The 18,296-nt window shown below is 42.6% G+C and overlaps 1 protein-coding gene across 4 annotated transcripts in view; it reads left to right on the top strand.

Annotated features, from left to right (window-relative positions):
- Nucleotides 1-18,296, top strand: part of LOC124605597 (proton-coupled amino acid transporter-like protein CG1139) — a 211,792-nt gene that overhangs the window by 150,236 nt on the left and 43,260 nt on the right. For all 4 annotated transcript variants that reach the window (XM_047137389.1, XM_047137385.1, XM_047137388.1 and 1 more), the window contains 2 exons: nucleotides 4,998-5,084; nucleotides 14,566-14,716. In XM_047137389.1, coding sequence (XP_046993345.1) covers nucleotides 4,998-5,084; nucleotides 14,566-14,716 — 238 coding nt within the window. The remainder of the gene's footprint in view (nucleotides 1-4,997; nucleotides 5,085-14,565; nucleotides 14,717-18,296) is intronic.

The raw sequence follows: 18,296 nt of genomic DNA, 5'->3' as shown, positions 1-18,296 counted from the left end.
TGTCAAGTGTTAACAGACTTTAGGGTCACCCTGTACAATGGAGGCAACTGAAAAGGTCCAAAGCGTTCCTCGAATATTGGTTCTCTACACCTACGCAACACACATGAACGACTTCCTCGTTTGATTTCACGTGGGTTATGCTGATCGTTGCAAGGGCTCGAAGGAAATCTCTGAAATAGTTTTACATCTGCCGCCATTTATGCTCCGTAACGACGCCAAACTCCAGTCTTGTTCTTCCGAATACTCTGTTTTCCCAGAATCCTCCCGATAAAACGAACTCCTTTATTTTCCTTCCCTGTTACTGAATTTTCAAGTTTCTTCAATCTACCTCACATTTCGCATCGCGTCACAGTATCACCCCTTGATATCTAGGCTTCAAACGTCCACGAATACCCTTGAAATTCCAGTCGCAAACTGTTCACCCATGGTCAGACTAGACACTGTTTTAATATGAAACTCTTTTCTTTTCCAAGATTGCTAAAAATTTTGTACTTTTCAGTATATATCGCACTCTTTAGTAACGTCACTATCGTAACATAGTACCTAAATATAAATTATAATTATGTTAATTATATAGCCTATTCCTTTTTCAAGTTAGCTTGAAATATCTGAGAATATACGTTTGGAGCACAGAATTCAATAAAAGTGAATCTCCAACAACGGGAAAAGAGAATAATTGTAGTGTTTCCGACGTGGCGTTACAGGAGCATGCTGAAACCTGAGCGGACTGATGAGATGAAAAATGATGTTCTCCAGAAAATCGCAGAGGAGTAGCGTATGTGGGTAACTCTAACTCGTAAAAGAGGCAGGATAACTGATATACGTCAACACTTCAGGAAATAACTTCCGTCGTACTAGAGGGAGTAGTAGAAGGCAAAAGTTGTAGGACAGAATAGAGACTGGAATATGTCCTACAAATTGTCGAGAACATCTGGTGTGCTACCCTAAGACAAAGATGTTGGCACACCAAAGGAAATCGCGGCTGGCAGCACCAAACCTACCAGGGACGTAATGGGAGAAAATAAAATTAGAGCCGCCTGTGACAAACTTCTTCGGCATTTTTATTTTTATTTTTGTGCGAGTGCTGGTATATTACACTTGAGTTGAGCTAGCCTGCTTTGATTAAAACCTAAATGAGAAGTTTGTTTCGTTTTAGAACACTCTCACGGTGACTGGGATCTAGCTACGCCATTTCCGATAATGATCTACAAGTCAAAGACTGCCTCGCAATTAAGTTTCGTAAAAGAGATTCATTAATACTAAATTTGTGTACACACACACACACACACACACACACACACACAAACGAACACACCATTTGTACACACACAAACACACACACACACACACACACACACACACACATACACGCACATGCACTGCACAGGACGGTATAAAGCTAACCGAAAAAGTTTCTTGTATCCTGAAAATTCTCCAGCGTATAGTAGGCCACTGATGAAATAATGAATTGAAGTACCACAGACGTGTTCTGGGTGCCAAACCAGACCGACAATTCCACTGACGTGCTACAACACACGAAAATTATGACATTAAATCCCGATTCACGTCAAACCCTATGATTCTTACCCTCAACAAATTGTTTCAGTTTTGGTAGTGACAAACTACTTACCTGGAGCACACTTCTTGGGAACTGTAACAGCACTGATTTTTTTAAAGACAGTTCATTTTGTACATTGGACGCTTCTCGAATCGGAATTTTATGAATGAAAGAAAAAATGCAAATCATTTTGTAACATTGGACACTTCTCGAATCAGCATTTTACGAATGAAAGAAAAAAATATGTTATTGTTCCGATAGTCACATGTAGTATGTCTCACTGGTACTGAAGTACTGTCAGGGGCGAATTAGGTACCCTCTGATTATTCATTAAAATTAGCAGTTGTTTTCCAGAGAAGTCAGTATGCCAAGTGACAAGGTTCCGACTAACAAAATCGAAGAAAATGAGTTGTTAGTGTGACAAGGTCGTTTCTGAGTTCTGCTACGCGTAAAACATACTCATGCTGCAATCTGTAGAGAAATATCCAAATTACAAGAACGCCGAAGTTCCAACTGATATCACTTTCATTCTTCGGGACAAAGAGGCTCTTTTTGACACATGGAACTTCATTTCTTTTATTAGCGAATTATTTTTCTTGTAATTAATGATACATAAAGATGAATATTTGTACAATCATTAACTTTTGTCAGTTAAATCTGATCACCCGAAAAAACATTATTTTTTAAATTGGTAGAAAATATCTACCATATAAACTGTTCATTTCTAGAAGGAAAAAAAAGATGGATCCTGAAAAGCGTGGGATGCGTGAACAGCATGATCAAATACTAATTTTTGTAGTTTTCAAAGCCTGTTTGCAGCAGTAGTTTTAGACGGAATGAGGGACAAGGAAGGTTAACACAGTTACGTGTCACTTTTATTACACTGCTTTTGGAACTGTTCTTTAGAACGCATTGAGACAAGCATTGACTAGTACGATACAAAAAGATCGCTACTGTAGGTGGAGAGACAACTGATGAATGGTTAGTAAGACTCTGACATCAGTTTACACGAAAAGAATTAATGTTAGTTGACACCTTGTCATTCCAAAGGATCGATGTAGTAAGTTGTATTTTTGTAGAATAGAAATAATTTCAAATTGGAATATATATTCACCGTGTGCGTGATGTCGCGTGTCACCTGTTGTATACACAATTTACAGCACAAATTCGTGTGAGCATTCGTTCACTGCCGACCGGTGTGGCCGAGCGGTTCTAGGCTCTTCAGTCTGGAACCGCGCGACCGCAACGGTCGCAGGTTCGAATCCTGCCTCGGGCATGGATGTGTGTGATGTCCTTAGGTTAGTTAGGTTTAAGTAGTTCTGAATTCTAGGGAACTGATGACCTCAGATGTTAAATCCCACAGTGCTCAAAGCCATTTGAACCATTCGTTCACTGAGTTCGAAGTTTGCTATTAGTATACAAGGCAACGAATGTAACATCTGTACTTCTTGTGACGAATCCATCTGAAGTCAAAAGGTCACATCCACCTAATTGAGGCTCGCTTTCCGTTTGTCACGGTACCTCCGGAGTATTTGCCTTCTCTGCATCACTCCCGGCGATACCCTTGATAGGATGGGATGGTTTTCTTTATTCGAAGAGTTGAAGAACTACTTTGGCAATACACAGCTTCCGGGATGAGATGCTAAGTCGCGCTTATCAACCGAGACGAAGGCGGCTGGCTTCTTTTAAAACGTTGCAGAGGCGCTGCGATGTGTCGAGTCGGCACAACTTTTTCACCAAGTCCTTGTAGTGCCGCGCCTCAGTTTCATGATTCCTGACAAATTAGTGGGAGGACCTTGGTGAGCTATCGGAATTTGCGTAGTGTGTGTTATCGTTGCGGAGCGTCAACAAACCATGAAAACTGCGGCAGTCTTGTTGCTCGCTTTATAACGCGGTCAGCTGTCAGCTGAGCGACCACAACTCCGCTCGCGGCGCCCTGCTCTGTCAGACCGAGATGACGAAAGAAGGCGTCAGTTTCACACAGTCCACGGAAGCGTTGCATCCCTCCACGTGAGTTCCGTTCGACGCGTTTACTCAAATTGTTGCTTCCAAACTGCGGATTTATTTATTATGTGCTCTTATTTTTGTGCTATTCCAGAGTTATTTTATTTCACGTTCAGTAATACATGGGTGAAGAGCATTCATACCCGGAATAATTTCCAGCAACATTCCTCTGATAACTTACACTGGTGGTTTATATGCTGCACGTAGCCTATTTAATCATGTGGTTACACTTTCGTGTGAAGTATGCTCTAAATAAATTCAGTTACACTATTCAAGGCGTTTAGGAATGTTCATTAAAAAGTTACTAACTTTAAGAATCAACTTAATTTACATGACCGAAATCAGATTTTCTTTCCAAAGTTGCGATTATCTTAATTACCTCTTAGTTACAAACACAGTTAGCAGCCATAAAATTTGCTAATTTCGACGCACATTGTGTCGTTGTAACGGATACTAGCCTGAGTGACGTTAAAACTGTGTGCCGTATTCGTTCTATAAAAGGGGCCAACATGTGAAGTGTGAAGAAAAGAATTATCGACTGCCTGAAAGATTGATGTCGTCAGTCCTAAGTGCCAGCTGGAAAAAGTTTACGAATCGACATGGACTCGGTCTGCTACACGCAGTTTTATCGTGTCACTACTTCCCTTAAAAATGAAGCTGCCGATATGTTACAAGTTTCGTTATTATGAATTCACAGTCTAAGTAAAAATCAGTCTTAGCACGAGAACTGAACAATGAACATTTTGCAGTTGCATGTATTGATAGAATTAATTCTTGTGGCTCAACACTCATTTTGGTACTGGATATATTGAAAGAAGAAATACCTGTGGCTCAGTCTGGGAATACACTTAAAAAAAAAAACCACAACTTTCGTGTTTGTAATAGAGTTACCGAACCTGTAACGTTATCTACTTATATTTGGAGTTACAACATGTGCGAAATGTATCCTAGAACATGTGTAGCTGTGCACTACATTCAGCGATGTATACCTACTATTAAAGACATAGTTTACGGAAAAAGAACATAAAACCAGGGTTCACCTCAACCTCTACTACTACTACTACTACTACTGCTACTATTCTACAAAACCTAAAACTGGTCTTTTTATTTTCTCTCTCCTCGGTTGTTTTACCAGCAATGCAATTTCTTGTTTATCTGTATGTGTCAGAATTTGCATGTAATCCGTTCAGCTCGTGAATATCTAACGTATCTGTAGTGAGCAAATGTATCTCTTTATTAACATCTCTCTTCATTGCCATAGTGCAGCATCAGCCTGAAATGTTTACATTTGTGTGTTAACGCCCGTCATTTAAGGCTGCTGCAGTTTTATACATTATACCTGTGTCACTCTGTGCGATACTGCTTTGAAGAGTTAATATTTGATCCCTGTTGCAGTGACATATGACCTGTGACATTTACATCAACTTTGTTACAGTGCGAAACTCGCAGAGGGAGACCCCGAGAAACCTGGCCTACCAGCGTACGATCCCTTCCAGGAGAGAGATGTGTCACACCCAAACAGGTAAGACATCATCTCTTTCTCTTTTCCTTAGAGTAATAAACTCAGATTTTTTCCTCATCAGGAGTAACATTGACAACAATAAAATGAAATATTATGTGCAAGTACATTGCTTAGAATATCTGTAGTTCTCGGCACTGAAACTACAACAGACTTCGGTGCACGGCTGAGGTGAATGCAAGTACGAGGCTAGACAACTAGACAATTAGTCGTGTTCTGTGTTGTGACTGCAATCTGTGTTGTGCATTTTACGTGAGAAAACAGGAAAAAATGGAATATAATGAACACGGGAATGTAGGAATTTGTTTCTCTCTCTGTGTGTGTGTGTGTGTGTGTGTGTGTGTGTGTGTGTGTGTGTGTGTGTGCGTGCGTATTTTGGTATGTGTGTGTGTGCGTGCGTGTTTTGGTGTGTGTGTGTGTGTGTGTGCGAGAGAGAGAGAGAGAGAGAGAGAGAGAGAGAGAGAGAAGAGAAAGAGAGAGAGAGAGAGAAAGATAAAGAGAGAGAGAGACAGCATTTATGCCAATGTGACGTAACTGTATTATAACTCTTCATTGTTGCTAATGTTACTTTCTTAGATATTGAAATTTACTGATTCCAGTTTCTATCAGTTCACAATGATTATACTCGTATTTTTCGACTAAGGTAGAAATGTAATATATCTGAAAATTTAGTACTTGTTCACAGTAGTTAAACCTTGATGCAAATATAATCAAAGTCAGATTGTATGTTGGAGAAACATGTCATTTTGATCAGAATACTAAAACTGATCAAACGACCAAGTGTGCCGCACGTGGTTTTGAGTTAATGGTAAAATGGTAAGCGGAAGCAGACTTTATAAAGAGTGGGACGGTTGGATAAGGAGTGAATTACAGTGAACAATTCGGCGATAGCAGTATTGACAAAAATGCCTGTTGGCTTCTGTCTCGGGTTCTTCGGCCTACGTTTGTTTGATGATCTTTCTGACGTTTCGACATCACGAGCGGCTGGCATTGTCAAAGCTTCATCTTCCATTCGCTGGTGGTGCTGAGGACTTTTTCTCATCAGCATCCAAATCAATACCAGCTATTAGAATTCGGATATAAATGCACAAGTCACAAGTAGACGAGAGACAGAGTATATGAGGGAACTGAATTACGAGTTCAGTATTTTAAGGTGGGCGAAAATCGAATCGTCATGCTAAACTGAAAGGTTACAGTACGAGAAGCAATGGAAATCAGATATAAGGGATAACGTGGGTCACGCAGTAGGAATGAGAGATGTGAAAGACTCCTCGAGTTCTGCAATAAATTACCTACAATCTCGTCAACGTCTCCGGTGCTCATATTGAACAAACTATGTAAGCGGCGGTCAATAATAACATCAAAATTATGCCTTTCTCACTTATTTGACCTTTTCTGCCCAAGCCCTACTCCTAATCCATTACGTATGGAAATATTTGTATAGGTCTGTCGTGCATTCTGAGCGACAGTTTTGCTCCTTGCAAATCGGTTCCGCATTAACGCATTAGAATTCTACCAAATTTCACTGCCGTACGATAATTACAGCCTACAGCGGACCTCTGTAACTGCGCTTCAGTTATAACCACCCGGTAGATGGGAAATACATTTCGTGATTTTCCAACTTGAAGAATAAAATGTAATCCAATATAAATCGACATCTGCAATGGAGATAGGGCATCGTGTTGCGTAGAATGAAGCATCAAATGCTACTCACGAAATGCAGCTGGTACTTCGTACGCCTCTATGGTCACCCTTACGGAGCGTAGTTTATGTTTAACACTTATCTCCCGTAACGAAGTCCTGTCTCGACTGATGAAGAACGAGATTAATATGATCCTCCGAGATTAATTTTCATTGTGCTGCCAGGGTGTTACATTTTGACCATTCTGTCCTGTTGGATAAAAAAACAAGATTTAGGTAGTTTGTGCGTGTTGCCCAACTTTCAGCTAAACGGTAGACGAATGGAATTAAGATGAATGCAGCAATCTGAAAATGTTCAAACTCGCTCTAAACCAGATTTCACAATTTTAAAAAATGGTTACCAAATCTGATGGCGGCTATCATGCGATGTCTACGTCACACAGAAAATAAGATGCCATTTATGTTGTTCGTAAGTGTCAATTTTGTTCACCCACCGGACGCTTGAAACAGACTATTTCGAAAACAATTTGTCTGCGTTATTCGTCATTGAAGTGTAATTTCCCCAAGAGATGTGAAATAATGGAGGACAGGTATTATCGCAACCAGCCACTAAGACATTAATAATATTATTTATTATACAGGTGTTGTAGTGCATGTTGTAGCGTACTTATGTAGAAGTTCATTTGCGTTCTGTTTGTGCGGTTTACTGACGACTTCGTTGTATGGAGTGAGTAAATACAGAGCCATGGAACAAACGTCACTAAACAGGAAGTTACTGACTTAACGTGTATGAGGGCACGAAATAAAACGAGTAGAGTGTTAATTGTTGAAGAGTGCTGAGTAGTGACTGCGCAGACATGCCGCTTCAGAGTGGCTGTCCATCTCATCGTTTGTAACACGGCTCACAAGGTCGACGTTACGTGTTACCGAGAAGGTCATCCAGTGGAGTAATGGCGGAATTCCCAGGCGGATTCCTACGTACCGTCGGAAGCGCCACACATTCACGTCTACACGTAAATTGTTGTTCTAGTCTTCAGTCCGAATACTGGTTGGAAGCATTTCCTCATGCTATTCTGTTTATTGCAACCCTGTTCATCTCCGAATAACTACAGCAACTAACGTCCTTCCGAATCTGCTTACTGAATTCATCTCCTGGTGTGTCTCTACAATTTTTACCCCTCCCCCCCCCCCCCCCCCCCAGACTCACACAGTTTCCTACAGTACTAAATTGGCTATCACTTAATGTTTCAGTGTGTGTTCTGTCAACCGATCCATTCTTCTAGTCAGGTCGTGCAACAAATTTGTTGTCACCCAAATTCTGTTCAGTACCTCTTCATTAGTGACGCGATCTACCTATCTAATCTTCAGCATTCTTCTGTAGAACCACATTTCAAAAGCTTGTGTTCTCTTCCGGTTTAAACTGTTTTTTGTCCATGTTTCACTACGATACACGGCTGAAATCCATACAAATACTTTTAGAAAAGACTTGCTAACACTTAAATCTATATTCGATGTTAACAAATTTCTCTTCTTCAGAAACATTTTTCTTGCCATTGACAGTCTACCCTTGGTATCCTCTCTACTCCGGCCGTCATCAGTTATTTTGAACACAAGTAACAAAATTCATCTACAACTTAAAGTGTCTCGTTTTCGTACTCTAATTCCCTCAGCATCACCTGATTCAATTCGTCTACATTTCATTATCCCCGTTTTTCTGTTTTTGATATTCATATCAAAACCTCCTTTCAAGAAGCTGTCAATTCCGTTCAACTTCTCGTCCAGGTCCTTTCCTGTCTCAGACAGAATTACAGTGTCTTTGGAAATCCTCAAAGCTTTTATTTCTTCTCCCTGAACTTTAATTCCTACTCCCAATTTTTCTTTGGTTTCCTATATTGCTTTCTCACTGTACAGACTGTATAACATCGGGGACAGGCTGCAGCCCTGTCTCAATCCCTGCTCAACCATTGCTTCCCTTTAGTGCCCATCGACTCTTATAACTGCCGTCTGATTTCTGTGTAAGTTGTAAATTGCCTTTCTCTCCCTGTAGTTTACCCCTGCTCCATTGAGAATTTCATACAATGTACTCCAGTCAACATTATCAAAAGCATTTTCTCTGTCTACAAATACTACAAACGTAGGTTTTACTTTCCTCAACCTATCTTCTAAGATGAGTCGTAGGGTCAGTACTGCCTGACGTATTCCTACATTTATCTAGTATCCAAACCGATCTTCCCCGAGGTCGGCTTCTACCAGTTTTTCCATTCTTCTATAAGGAAATTCTGTTAGTAGCTGAGGCTAGTTCCATAAAAAGGTGTACAAATAAAACTTGAACGAGAATGCCACATGGCTTAAACTAAGGCAGGAAACTGAACTTGCATTTATGGTGGGTATACAAAATATTGCAGAAGCATCTCACATAATATTCGTAGGTTATCCAAAGGGCTCAAAGCCAAGAGAAAGAAAGAATATACGTAAATGTTCGTTTGTTCAAAATAGTGTATCTCCGAAAGTTCTCCACTGATTGCTTTCAAATTCTGACAAACGTCGCATTCGTATATTCGTATGTAAATGCGTATGTAAATGTTCGTTTGTTCAACGCCAGACGCTTCGAAATCTTGACACAACGTTGCATGCGAATACGCGCCTGGTGTTATGTTGCTTTTTATTGAACAGGAATGCTGCATTTATGGGTTATCGACTTATGATTAGAATACTACTATAGAATCTGAATTTGCAGCAACAACAATGAGACTCATGATCATATGGATGGGGAAACAGGATGGACAGAGGAGTGGGAGGAAAAGGACATGGAAAGCGGAAAGAACGAGATGAACAGGGAGAGGGGACTGGAGGAGAAACGGAGGAGGAAGGATAAGGTGAACAGAGAGAGAGGGCGGAAGAGATGATGCAAAGAGAGAAGGGTAAGCTGAGGAGACGGGCAAAGAGAGGGGGGAAGAGGAGATTGACAGAGACAGGGAGGGAGAAGGAGATAAGGACGTACGTCCAATTCCCATACATATTCTAAACATATGCTTTCTCTTTTCTTTCTCTTCGATTTAACCAGAATGAGCCACAGCAACGTGTTTCTGGAAACAGCTAGTAGTGAAAGAAAATTTTTTGCCAATGTAAGTCAACGTGACCGGTAAATTACATTTTAATTAACAACGGGCTTAACTCAACTTTAAATCACACAGTGTAAAGAATCTCGAGGAACAGCGGTTAGTCCCGAATAGCAGCTCGTACAGTCTACATATTACGTTCCCCACAAAACAAGTTGGTACGGCTCAGCTTCTCCATTCTGCCCGTGATTTCTGTAGATACTAAATAGCAGACGTAGTTCCAAGCCCATCTTCCACAAAACCTGAGCGATGTTTATCTCAGGCACGCAAACTGACATATTAGCTGTTCACACACTCTCTCAAAGTTATATTCAGTTCCTGGAGTTGCCCATAGCATCCATGCCCCAGATGTATATTGCCGTTGGATGAACATCCTCCGGCTAACGGTGGTCAACGACTCAGCGTGCTCTGAAGCGGGTCGCCGTTAAGTTAGCACGGCAGAGAGCGCCGACGCCTGGCGAGACGAAAAGAAGGCTGCCGCTTACCTGCTGGCAATGAAGATACATCGCGTTTTCAATGGACTGTCAGTGATGGTCTGCAGTACGTTAGTTCCACGGAAACGTTTATCTCAAAAGTGACGCGGGGAGCATTTAGTTGCTAGGAAACCAAGTTTTTGACCTCGGCGTCATGCTTAAACTGTGACTATTTACAAGGGAACCTCGCCCCCCCCCCCCCCCCTCAGATTTAGTTATAAGTTGGCACAGTGGATAGGCCTTGGAATAGTGAACGCAGATCAATCGAAAAAACAGGAAGAAGTTGTGTGGAACTATGAAAAAAATAAGCAAAATATACAAACTGAGTAGTCCATGCACAAGATATGCAACTTAAAGGATAGTGCGAGCTCAGGAGCGCCGTGGTCCCGTGGTTGGCGTGAGCAGCTGCAAAACGAAAATTCCTTGGTTCAAGTCTTCCCTTGAGTGAAAGTTTAATTTTTTATTTTCAGACAATTATCAAAGTTCAGGCACTCACACATAATCAACTTAGATCTCCAAAACTCCAGGACACGTTCAGATGTGCTTCGACATATTGCAGGATTTGACGGTTTACACACGGAAAAATTTGAAATCGTTAAAAACATATATTATGACAGAGCACAAGGAAAACTGTGCGACTGTGAAACTGTTGCATTCATTTGTTGCAGTTCATGTGACAAACTCTTATGTTTTCATCACTTTTTTGCGAGTGATTATCACATCCACAAGAAAACCTAAATTGGGCAAGGTAGAAGAACTTTTTACCCATTCGCCAAGTGTACAAGTTAGGTGGCTCGACAACATATTCCTGTCATGTGACGCACATGCCGTCACCAGTGTCGTATAGAATATATCAGACATGTTTTCCTGTGGAGGAAACGGTTGACCTATGACCTTGCGATCAAATGGTTTCGGTTCCCATTGGAGAGGCACGTCCTTTCGTCTACTAATCGCACGGTTTTGCGGTGCGGTCGCAAAACACAGACACTAAACTTATTACAGTGAAGAGAGACGTCAATGGACGAACGGAACGGACAGATCATAACTTTGCTAAAATAAACTTTTCACTCGAGGGAAGATTTGATACAAGGCTCCTTCGTTCCGCAGCCGCTCACGCTAACCACGGGACCACGGCGCTCCTGGGCTCACACTGTCCTTGATGTTGCCTATCTTGCCCATGGACTACTCAGTTTGTATATTTTGCTTATTTTTTTCATAGCTCCACACAACTTCTTCCCGTATTCTCGATTGATCTGTGTTCAGTTTTTCAAGGCCTATCCACTGCGCCAACTTATAAGTAAATCTGAGGGGGGTGCGATGGGGAGGTTCCCTTGTTAGTATACCACACATTCACAAAATGGGACAATGACAATGTCTACGTCTCAGCGTGACTAAAAATTTCTGTAATGGGATGTGGCAATGGGGCAAACCTCTCAGGGGGAGTTAGGCGGCGCGATTTACTGTGTGAGGAGTGTTCGACCATTGACCCTCCTACATTAGCACAGGACATTCCACGCGGATCGCAGCTGTTACCGAGGTCGATGGTGGTGTTGTACTCCGTATGGTCGATGATCATTTCTGACTTTTATGTAGTTGAATGTGACTCCAGGACAGTGGACTTCGTTAGATGTAGTGAAGAAACGTCAACGCACTACACACTAGCATGAAAAAGAAACAGAGGAAATTTCTGTTTCCATAGGAAGCGTGCGCATTTTGCTGAAAGTATAACAGAAGGTGGAAATGAAAGGTATGAGGGGCGTTCAATAAGTAATTCAACTTCTTTTTTCTCGGAAAATTTCGATTGAAAAAGGGCCGAATTTGTTGTGAGACATCAATGCAATATTCTCGATTCAGCTCCTATAGTGTTCTGAAGTTCCGATAGGTAGCGGCACTATACGTAGCCTTCAAAATGGCGTCTGTAACGAAGGCGCTTTCCAAGCAGAGAGGTACCGTTGAGTTTCTTTTCACTGAAACACAGGTCACAGCAGATATTCATAGGCGCTTCCAGAATGTCTACGAGACCTGGCAGTGAACAAAAGAACGGTGGACAGCTGGATGGTGCGTCTGCCATAATCGCAACAGGATCGAGCAAACCAGACGGCTCTCCCGCGTGCATGCAGGTTGCACAGAGTTCTGTAGATTCTTACTGTTTTCGCCTACATCTGTTTGTGTTTCACAGTTGAAAGCTGTCAAAAGCTGTGCTGGGTGTCAGGGATTTTCTTTAGTTCACTCGACTGTAGGAGTGTCTTAGCAGTAAAGAATAAATGTATTAAAACTTCAAGCATGATGCGACATTTCTCACTCATCTCATTGTTTATGACGTAATATCGCCTTAACTACGGAAGGTAGGTGGTTCTCACTCCAACAGCGATTGCTACCTGGCAGTAAGGGATAAGTCTACCAAGTTTGGTTGAAATCGAAGGAGTGGAATATACAGACACGCGTACATATATCCACATTTGTAATATGTTTGGATGTTATATGACTATATGCGCTGCAGGTACGATGATTTTTTTACTGTGTGTGCCATTAAGGTTATACGTTTTTGCGGACGACATGTGGATAACTGTGTCAGCGCTACCAACAGAAACGTCCAGTTGTGCAGCGAGGTGTTCGACTGTGATCCGTCGATCACCTAGAGTGTGTCCGAAAGCTCCAATAATGCACGAGTCACGAAACAGAGGCCAGGCTCAGCGTGGGGGATGTTTTCGTTTGTCTCTGAGCCAACTTCAGACAAACTGGTGGGTGTCTCGCAATGCAAAGTATGTAAGAAGTTACTAAACAATCATTCGGGACCGTTGAGTATGTTGTTAGCTCATTCCATAAATACTTTGAAAAAGGACAAAGACTTAGTGGCTTTCTGAATTGAGAGCTAACACTGACTGAAAAAACTGTGGCTTGGTGGGTATTAAAAACCACATTATGGTGATGTGCAGCGTAGCACGAAGAGAGCTTAGTACGAGAGAAATCTTCTCGTTTCAGACATGTACGTTTTATATTAACAAACTACGGACAACGGACTTCGTGTGCGCTAAAATTCATTTGGATAGTTTAGAATGAATTGTTTTGGAAACTTAGAATGAATTCAGCGGACCGGGAGTACATATCCCGGAAAAAGTTATTAAAATTGATTTAACTGGGTTCATATTTGGTTGAAATGCACTAAGGTTACAGAAAGTAGACTTGCAAAACCTTGCTGTTGTTGCCGTTGCAGTATAGTAGATATCTTCAGGTTCTTAAGTAGAAAGGACATCGATTTTCAGAGAAGGTTTGTTTCCTACAGAAAACATGTTTTAAAGGTGACCTGAAGGTGGCTCCAATTGAGAATAGCCAATACTAGTCGAAATAGTGTGATGTTCATATCAAAATAAATAAATATACTCGAAATATGCCGCTAAGAAGAAAAAGGACAAATAAAATCCACAGTGTTCTCTTCTACGATCGCCCAAAAGGAATATACATTATATTAGGACTCGTCTTCCGATAACCGAGTTAAAAAGTTACAAACTGTATTCATAACCGACGGTAAAAGCGTGCAGAATAAACTGCTGCAGGCCGCCGTGGCCGAGCGGTTCTAGGCGCTTCAATCCGGAACCGCTCGACAGCTACGGTCGCAGGTTCGAATTCCGCCTCGGGCATGGACGAGTGTGACGTCCTTAGGCTAGGTAGGTTTCAATAGTTCTAAGTTCTAATGGACTGATGACCTCAGATGTTAAGTTCCATAGTGCTCAGAGCCATTTGAACCATTTGAATAAACTGCTACGCAGTGTAGCAAGATAGCTTTAGACTGCTTGGGTTGAGTGTAGAATGTCTTGCATGGGAGTAAAGAAACCTGCCCGTTCGGCCGGTAACGTGCGGCACCCTGCTTGCATGGACAGGTTAAAAACGTAATGTGTACACGTCTCCCAGTATCCAGCTGAAATACGTCGTGCTAAGGTAAATATTGCTGTTAAATGTGACTGAAGAAGTCAATTCTTTGCCGGCCGCGGTGGTCTAGCGGTTCTAGGCGCTCAGTCCAGAACCGCGCGACTGCTACGGTCGCAGGTTCGAATCCTGCCTTGGGCATGGATGTGTGTGATGTCCTTAGGTTAGTTAGGTTTAAGTAGTTCTAAGTTCTAGGGGACTGATGACCACAGATGGTAAGTCCCATAGTGCTCAGAGCCATTTTTGAAGTCAATTCTTTGTATTATAGCCTGTTATTCTCTTATTTCCCGACTCCTGCGGATGTTTGATGGAACGCTCGTGTTGCAGCGACGTCGGTGCGCTGGCGCACCTGCTCAAGAGCAGCCTGGGCAGCGGCATACTGGCCATGCCGCTGGCCTTCCGCAACGCGGGGCTCGCCTTCGGGATGGTCGCGACGCTGGTCGTCGGCTACATCTGCACCTACTCCGTCCACATGCTGGTGAGTGCCGCTCTGCCGCTGCTCCCCTGTTCTCGCAGCTTTCCTCGGCTCCAGGAGGCGGCGTACTGCCACACGGAGGCGGAAGCAGAGCTACTAAACTCAATTTCCAAATGTTCCTCACTAGGCGAGGCGCAGCAGTGTGGACCTAGTTTAACTCTCACACCATTGATAAAATGAGTCCTCTAGATATTAACGTCACTGCTGTTCAGATACAACTGAAGTCGGTAAAATTAAACAAGACTCCACTGCCCGATGGAATCCTTGTCGGATACTACATTGCCAGTCCAATTAATGCAGCAATCAGTCAAAAGCCTGAATAACCACCTTTTTCAACGCTGACCGCTACGAGACGTGCAGGAAGGGAGTCAGTGAGGTTCTGGAAGGTACCGACACACATGTCGAGCCATACCGCCGTGGCCAGCTGCGCTATGTTTCTCGTCTGAGGATCCATGGCGCGAGCGGCTCAGTATAGGTGGCCTCATGGATTCTCGATTGGGTTAAAAAACTGGGAAGTCTGGTGGCTAGGGGAGTACGGTAAACTCATCCTGATGCCCTTCTAACCACGCGTGACACGTTACCTTAACCTGCTGCTAGATGCCATCTTGCCGAGGGAAAACAACCTGCATGTAGGTGTGGACGTGGTTCCCAACGACAGATACATACTTATGTTGACCTATCGTGCCTTCCAGAAAGCAAGATCACCCAGGGAATGCCACGAAAACATTTTCAAGACCATAACGCTCCCTCCTCCAGGTTGAGCCCGGTATCGACCACCTGTCCGATGGAGCATCAAACGTAATTCATCTGAAAAGTCTACGTGTCGTTACCCAGTGACATCCAGTTGCAGTATTGGCGTGCGAATTCCAGCTTTCGTCGCCAATGAACGCCAGATAGCATGGGTGCATGAACAAGGCACGTGCTGCGGAGTTCCATACCCTGTGACGGTGGTAGTTCATTGGTTCATCTGAACCGTCAGTTGTTCAACAGCTGCACGGCCATTCGCCCGTACTCAAGCCCCATCCGTCGGCCGGTTTTCCACGCTTACCACGCTCAACCACGGCAGCATGGGAACGGTTTGCAACCTTAGCCGTTTCGGAAGTGCTTCCACACTTGCCCCGAAAGCCAGTGACTTCCCCATTTTGCTCTTGATATAAATCGCTCCGTTTCTGCAACACAGCAGCGACTGCACGGTTATCAGTGTACCTCGGACGTGTCCTGAATCAAGCTCGTTACTGGGTGTTCCGAAAAGCATTGGGCTCGGTACCCCACATCATTTGTTACTAAAATATTATCGTAATGTTCATGAAACAAAATTTTTCAGTCGACTGAGGTAGAAAGGACGCAGCATGTTATCTCGTACAGAGAGTCATCGATAGATGTAGAACTAACTTCAGATGTGCCGCAGAGAGTGTGTGGCGATCTATATCGCTCGTCCTTTGTGTTAATGACATAGGGTACGCTATTAAAAGTAACCTCAGACTTTCTGCGGGTTATATAGTTATCAGCAATGAAGTACTATCTGCTAAACTGCGGAAATAACGCGTCAACCTTTCGTAAGATTTCCAACTAGTGCAAAGATTGGCAACTTGATATAAATATTCAGATATAAAAACTTGAGCACGTCATGAACACAGAAGAGCACTATCCATGATTTCAACATCACTCAGTCACCGTTAGAGTCGGTCTACTCGTACAAATGGCTGGGTAGGGACATGAGCGGATAGGTAGAAAGAGTACATTGAAGGGGTCTAGGAGGGAGAGGGCATGTCTGATGACGTGATAGAGGAAGAAACAGAAGTCGATAGGGAAAAATAGGTGATCCAGCATTAGACACAGAATGTAGAAGACCTTTGGACGACTTAATCAAATGTTCCACCGAAATTTGTAAAATCAATGGAGGAAGCTGCAGCCAGACTACCGATCACGTTGGTGTCTAGAGTATTTGAGACTGGCGAAATTCATTCATATTTTAGGAAAAATGTCACCCACACAATTCTGAAGATAGCAAAGCCGACAAGTATGAGAATTATCGCAGAATCAGCATAACAGCTCATGCATCGATGTTGCTGACAGCCGGCCAGTGTGTCCACGCGGTTAAAGGCGCTTCAGTCTGGAACCGCGCGACCGCTACGGTCGCAGGTTCGAATCCTGCCTCGGGCATGGATGTGTTTGATGTCCTTAGGTTAGTTAGGTTTAAGTAGTTCTAAGTTCTAGGGGACTGATGACCTCAGATGTTAAGTCCCATAGTGCTCAGAGCCATTTGAACCATTTTTTGTTGCTGACAAGAATAATGCGCGGAAGAAAGGAAAAGAAAATTGGGGATCTGTTAGGAGACAATCAGTTGGCTTTAGGGAAGGTGAGGACACAAGGCAGCCGGTTCTGACACTGCGGCTAATAATTTAAGCAATACTGAAGTAAAATCAAGACACCTTCACAGGAATTGTGAACCTGGAAAAAACCATTTGACGGTGTAAATTGGGACAAGATGTTCGAAATCCTGAGAATCAGGAGTTAACGATAATGGTTGGAGAAGAACAGCGGAGTGCTCTAACTGAAAAGGGTGTAAGACAGAGATGTAGTCTTTCGGCCTTTCCTTCAAGCTATAGACAGAAGCTATGGCGGAAATAAAAGAAATGTTCAAGAACTGGGTTAACATTTTATGTAAAAGGATATCAATGTTAAAATACGCTGATGACAATGCTGTCCTGAATGAAAGTGAAGAACAATTACAGTCTAACGAGTACAGAATATGGATTAAAAGTAAATCGAAGAAAGACCAAAGTAATGAGAAAAGGTAGAAATGGGAACACAGAGAATCCTAAGATCAGAACTGGTGATCAAGAAGCAGATGAAGTTAAGGAATTCTGCTACGTAGGCAGCAAAATATCCCATGACGGACGGAGCGAGGAATATATAAAAAGCAGACCAGCACTGACAAAAAGGGCATCCCAGGCCAAAAGAAACCTACTAGTATCAATACATTAATCTGAGGAAGAAATTTCTGAGAATGTACGTTTGGAGCACATCATTGTATAGTACGGAAATATGGACTGTGGAAAAACCGGAAGAGAAGATAATCGAAGCATTTGAGATCTGGTGCTACAGACGAGTGTTAAAAATCAGGTGGACTGATAAGGTAAGGAATGAAGGAGTTCTCCGCAGAATCGGCGAGGAAATGAATGTACGGAGAACATTGATCAGAAGAAGGGAGAAGCTGAAAGGACATGTGTTAAGACTTCAGAGAATAGTCCCCATGCTACTAAAGGAAGCTTTAGAGGGTAAAAACTGTAGAGGAAGACAGAAATGTGAATAAATTCAGCAAATAATTGAGGACATAGTCTGCAAAAAGGGGATATGAAATGGAACTATCTAATAACTTCAAACGTAGATGACACCGGTGGCAGACTTATGATGGAAAAGTATATTCGGCCTCAGAAGGCTACTGCTTGCAAATCAGTTGTGCATTCCATCTTACCATATTGCTCGAGTGTGTGGGACTCATTCCAAATAGGAGAGAATATCACTGAAATGCTGGGATACCTAAAATGAGAGACTCCCGAAGATACACGTAGTTATCTCG

Source organism: Schistocerca americana, chromosome 3 (assembly GCF_021461395.2).
Source record: "Schistocerca americana isolate TAMUIC-IGC-003095 chromosome 3, iqSchAmer2.1, whole genome shotgun sequence".
NCBI classification, from domain to species: domain Eukaryota; kingdom Metazoa; phylum Arthropoda; class Insecta; order Orthoptera; family Acrididae; genus Schistocerca; species Schistocerca americana.
This window is presented reverse-complemented; position numbering and strand designations above follow the sequence as displayed.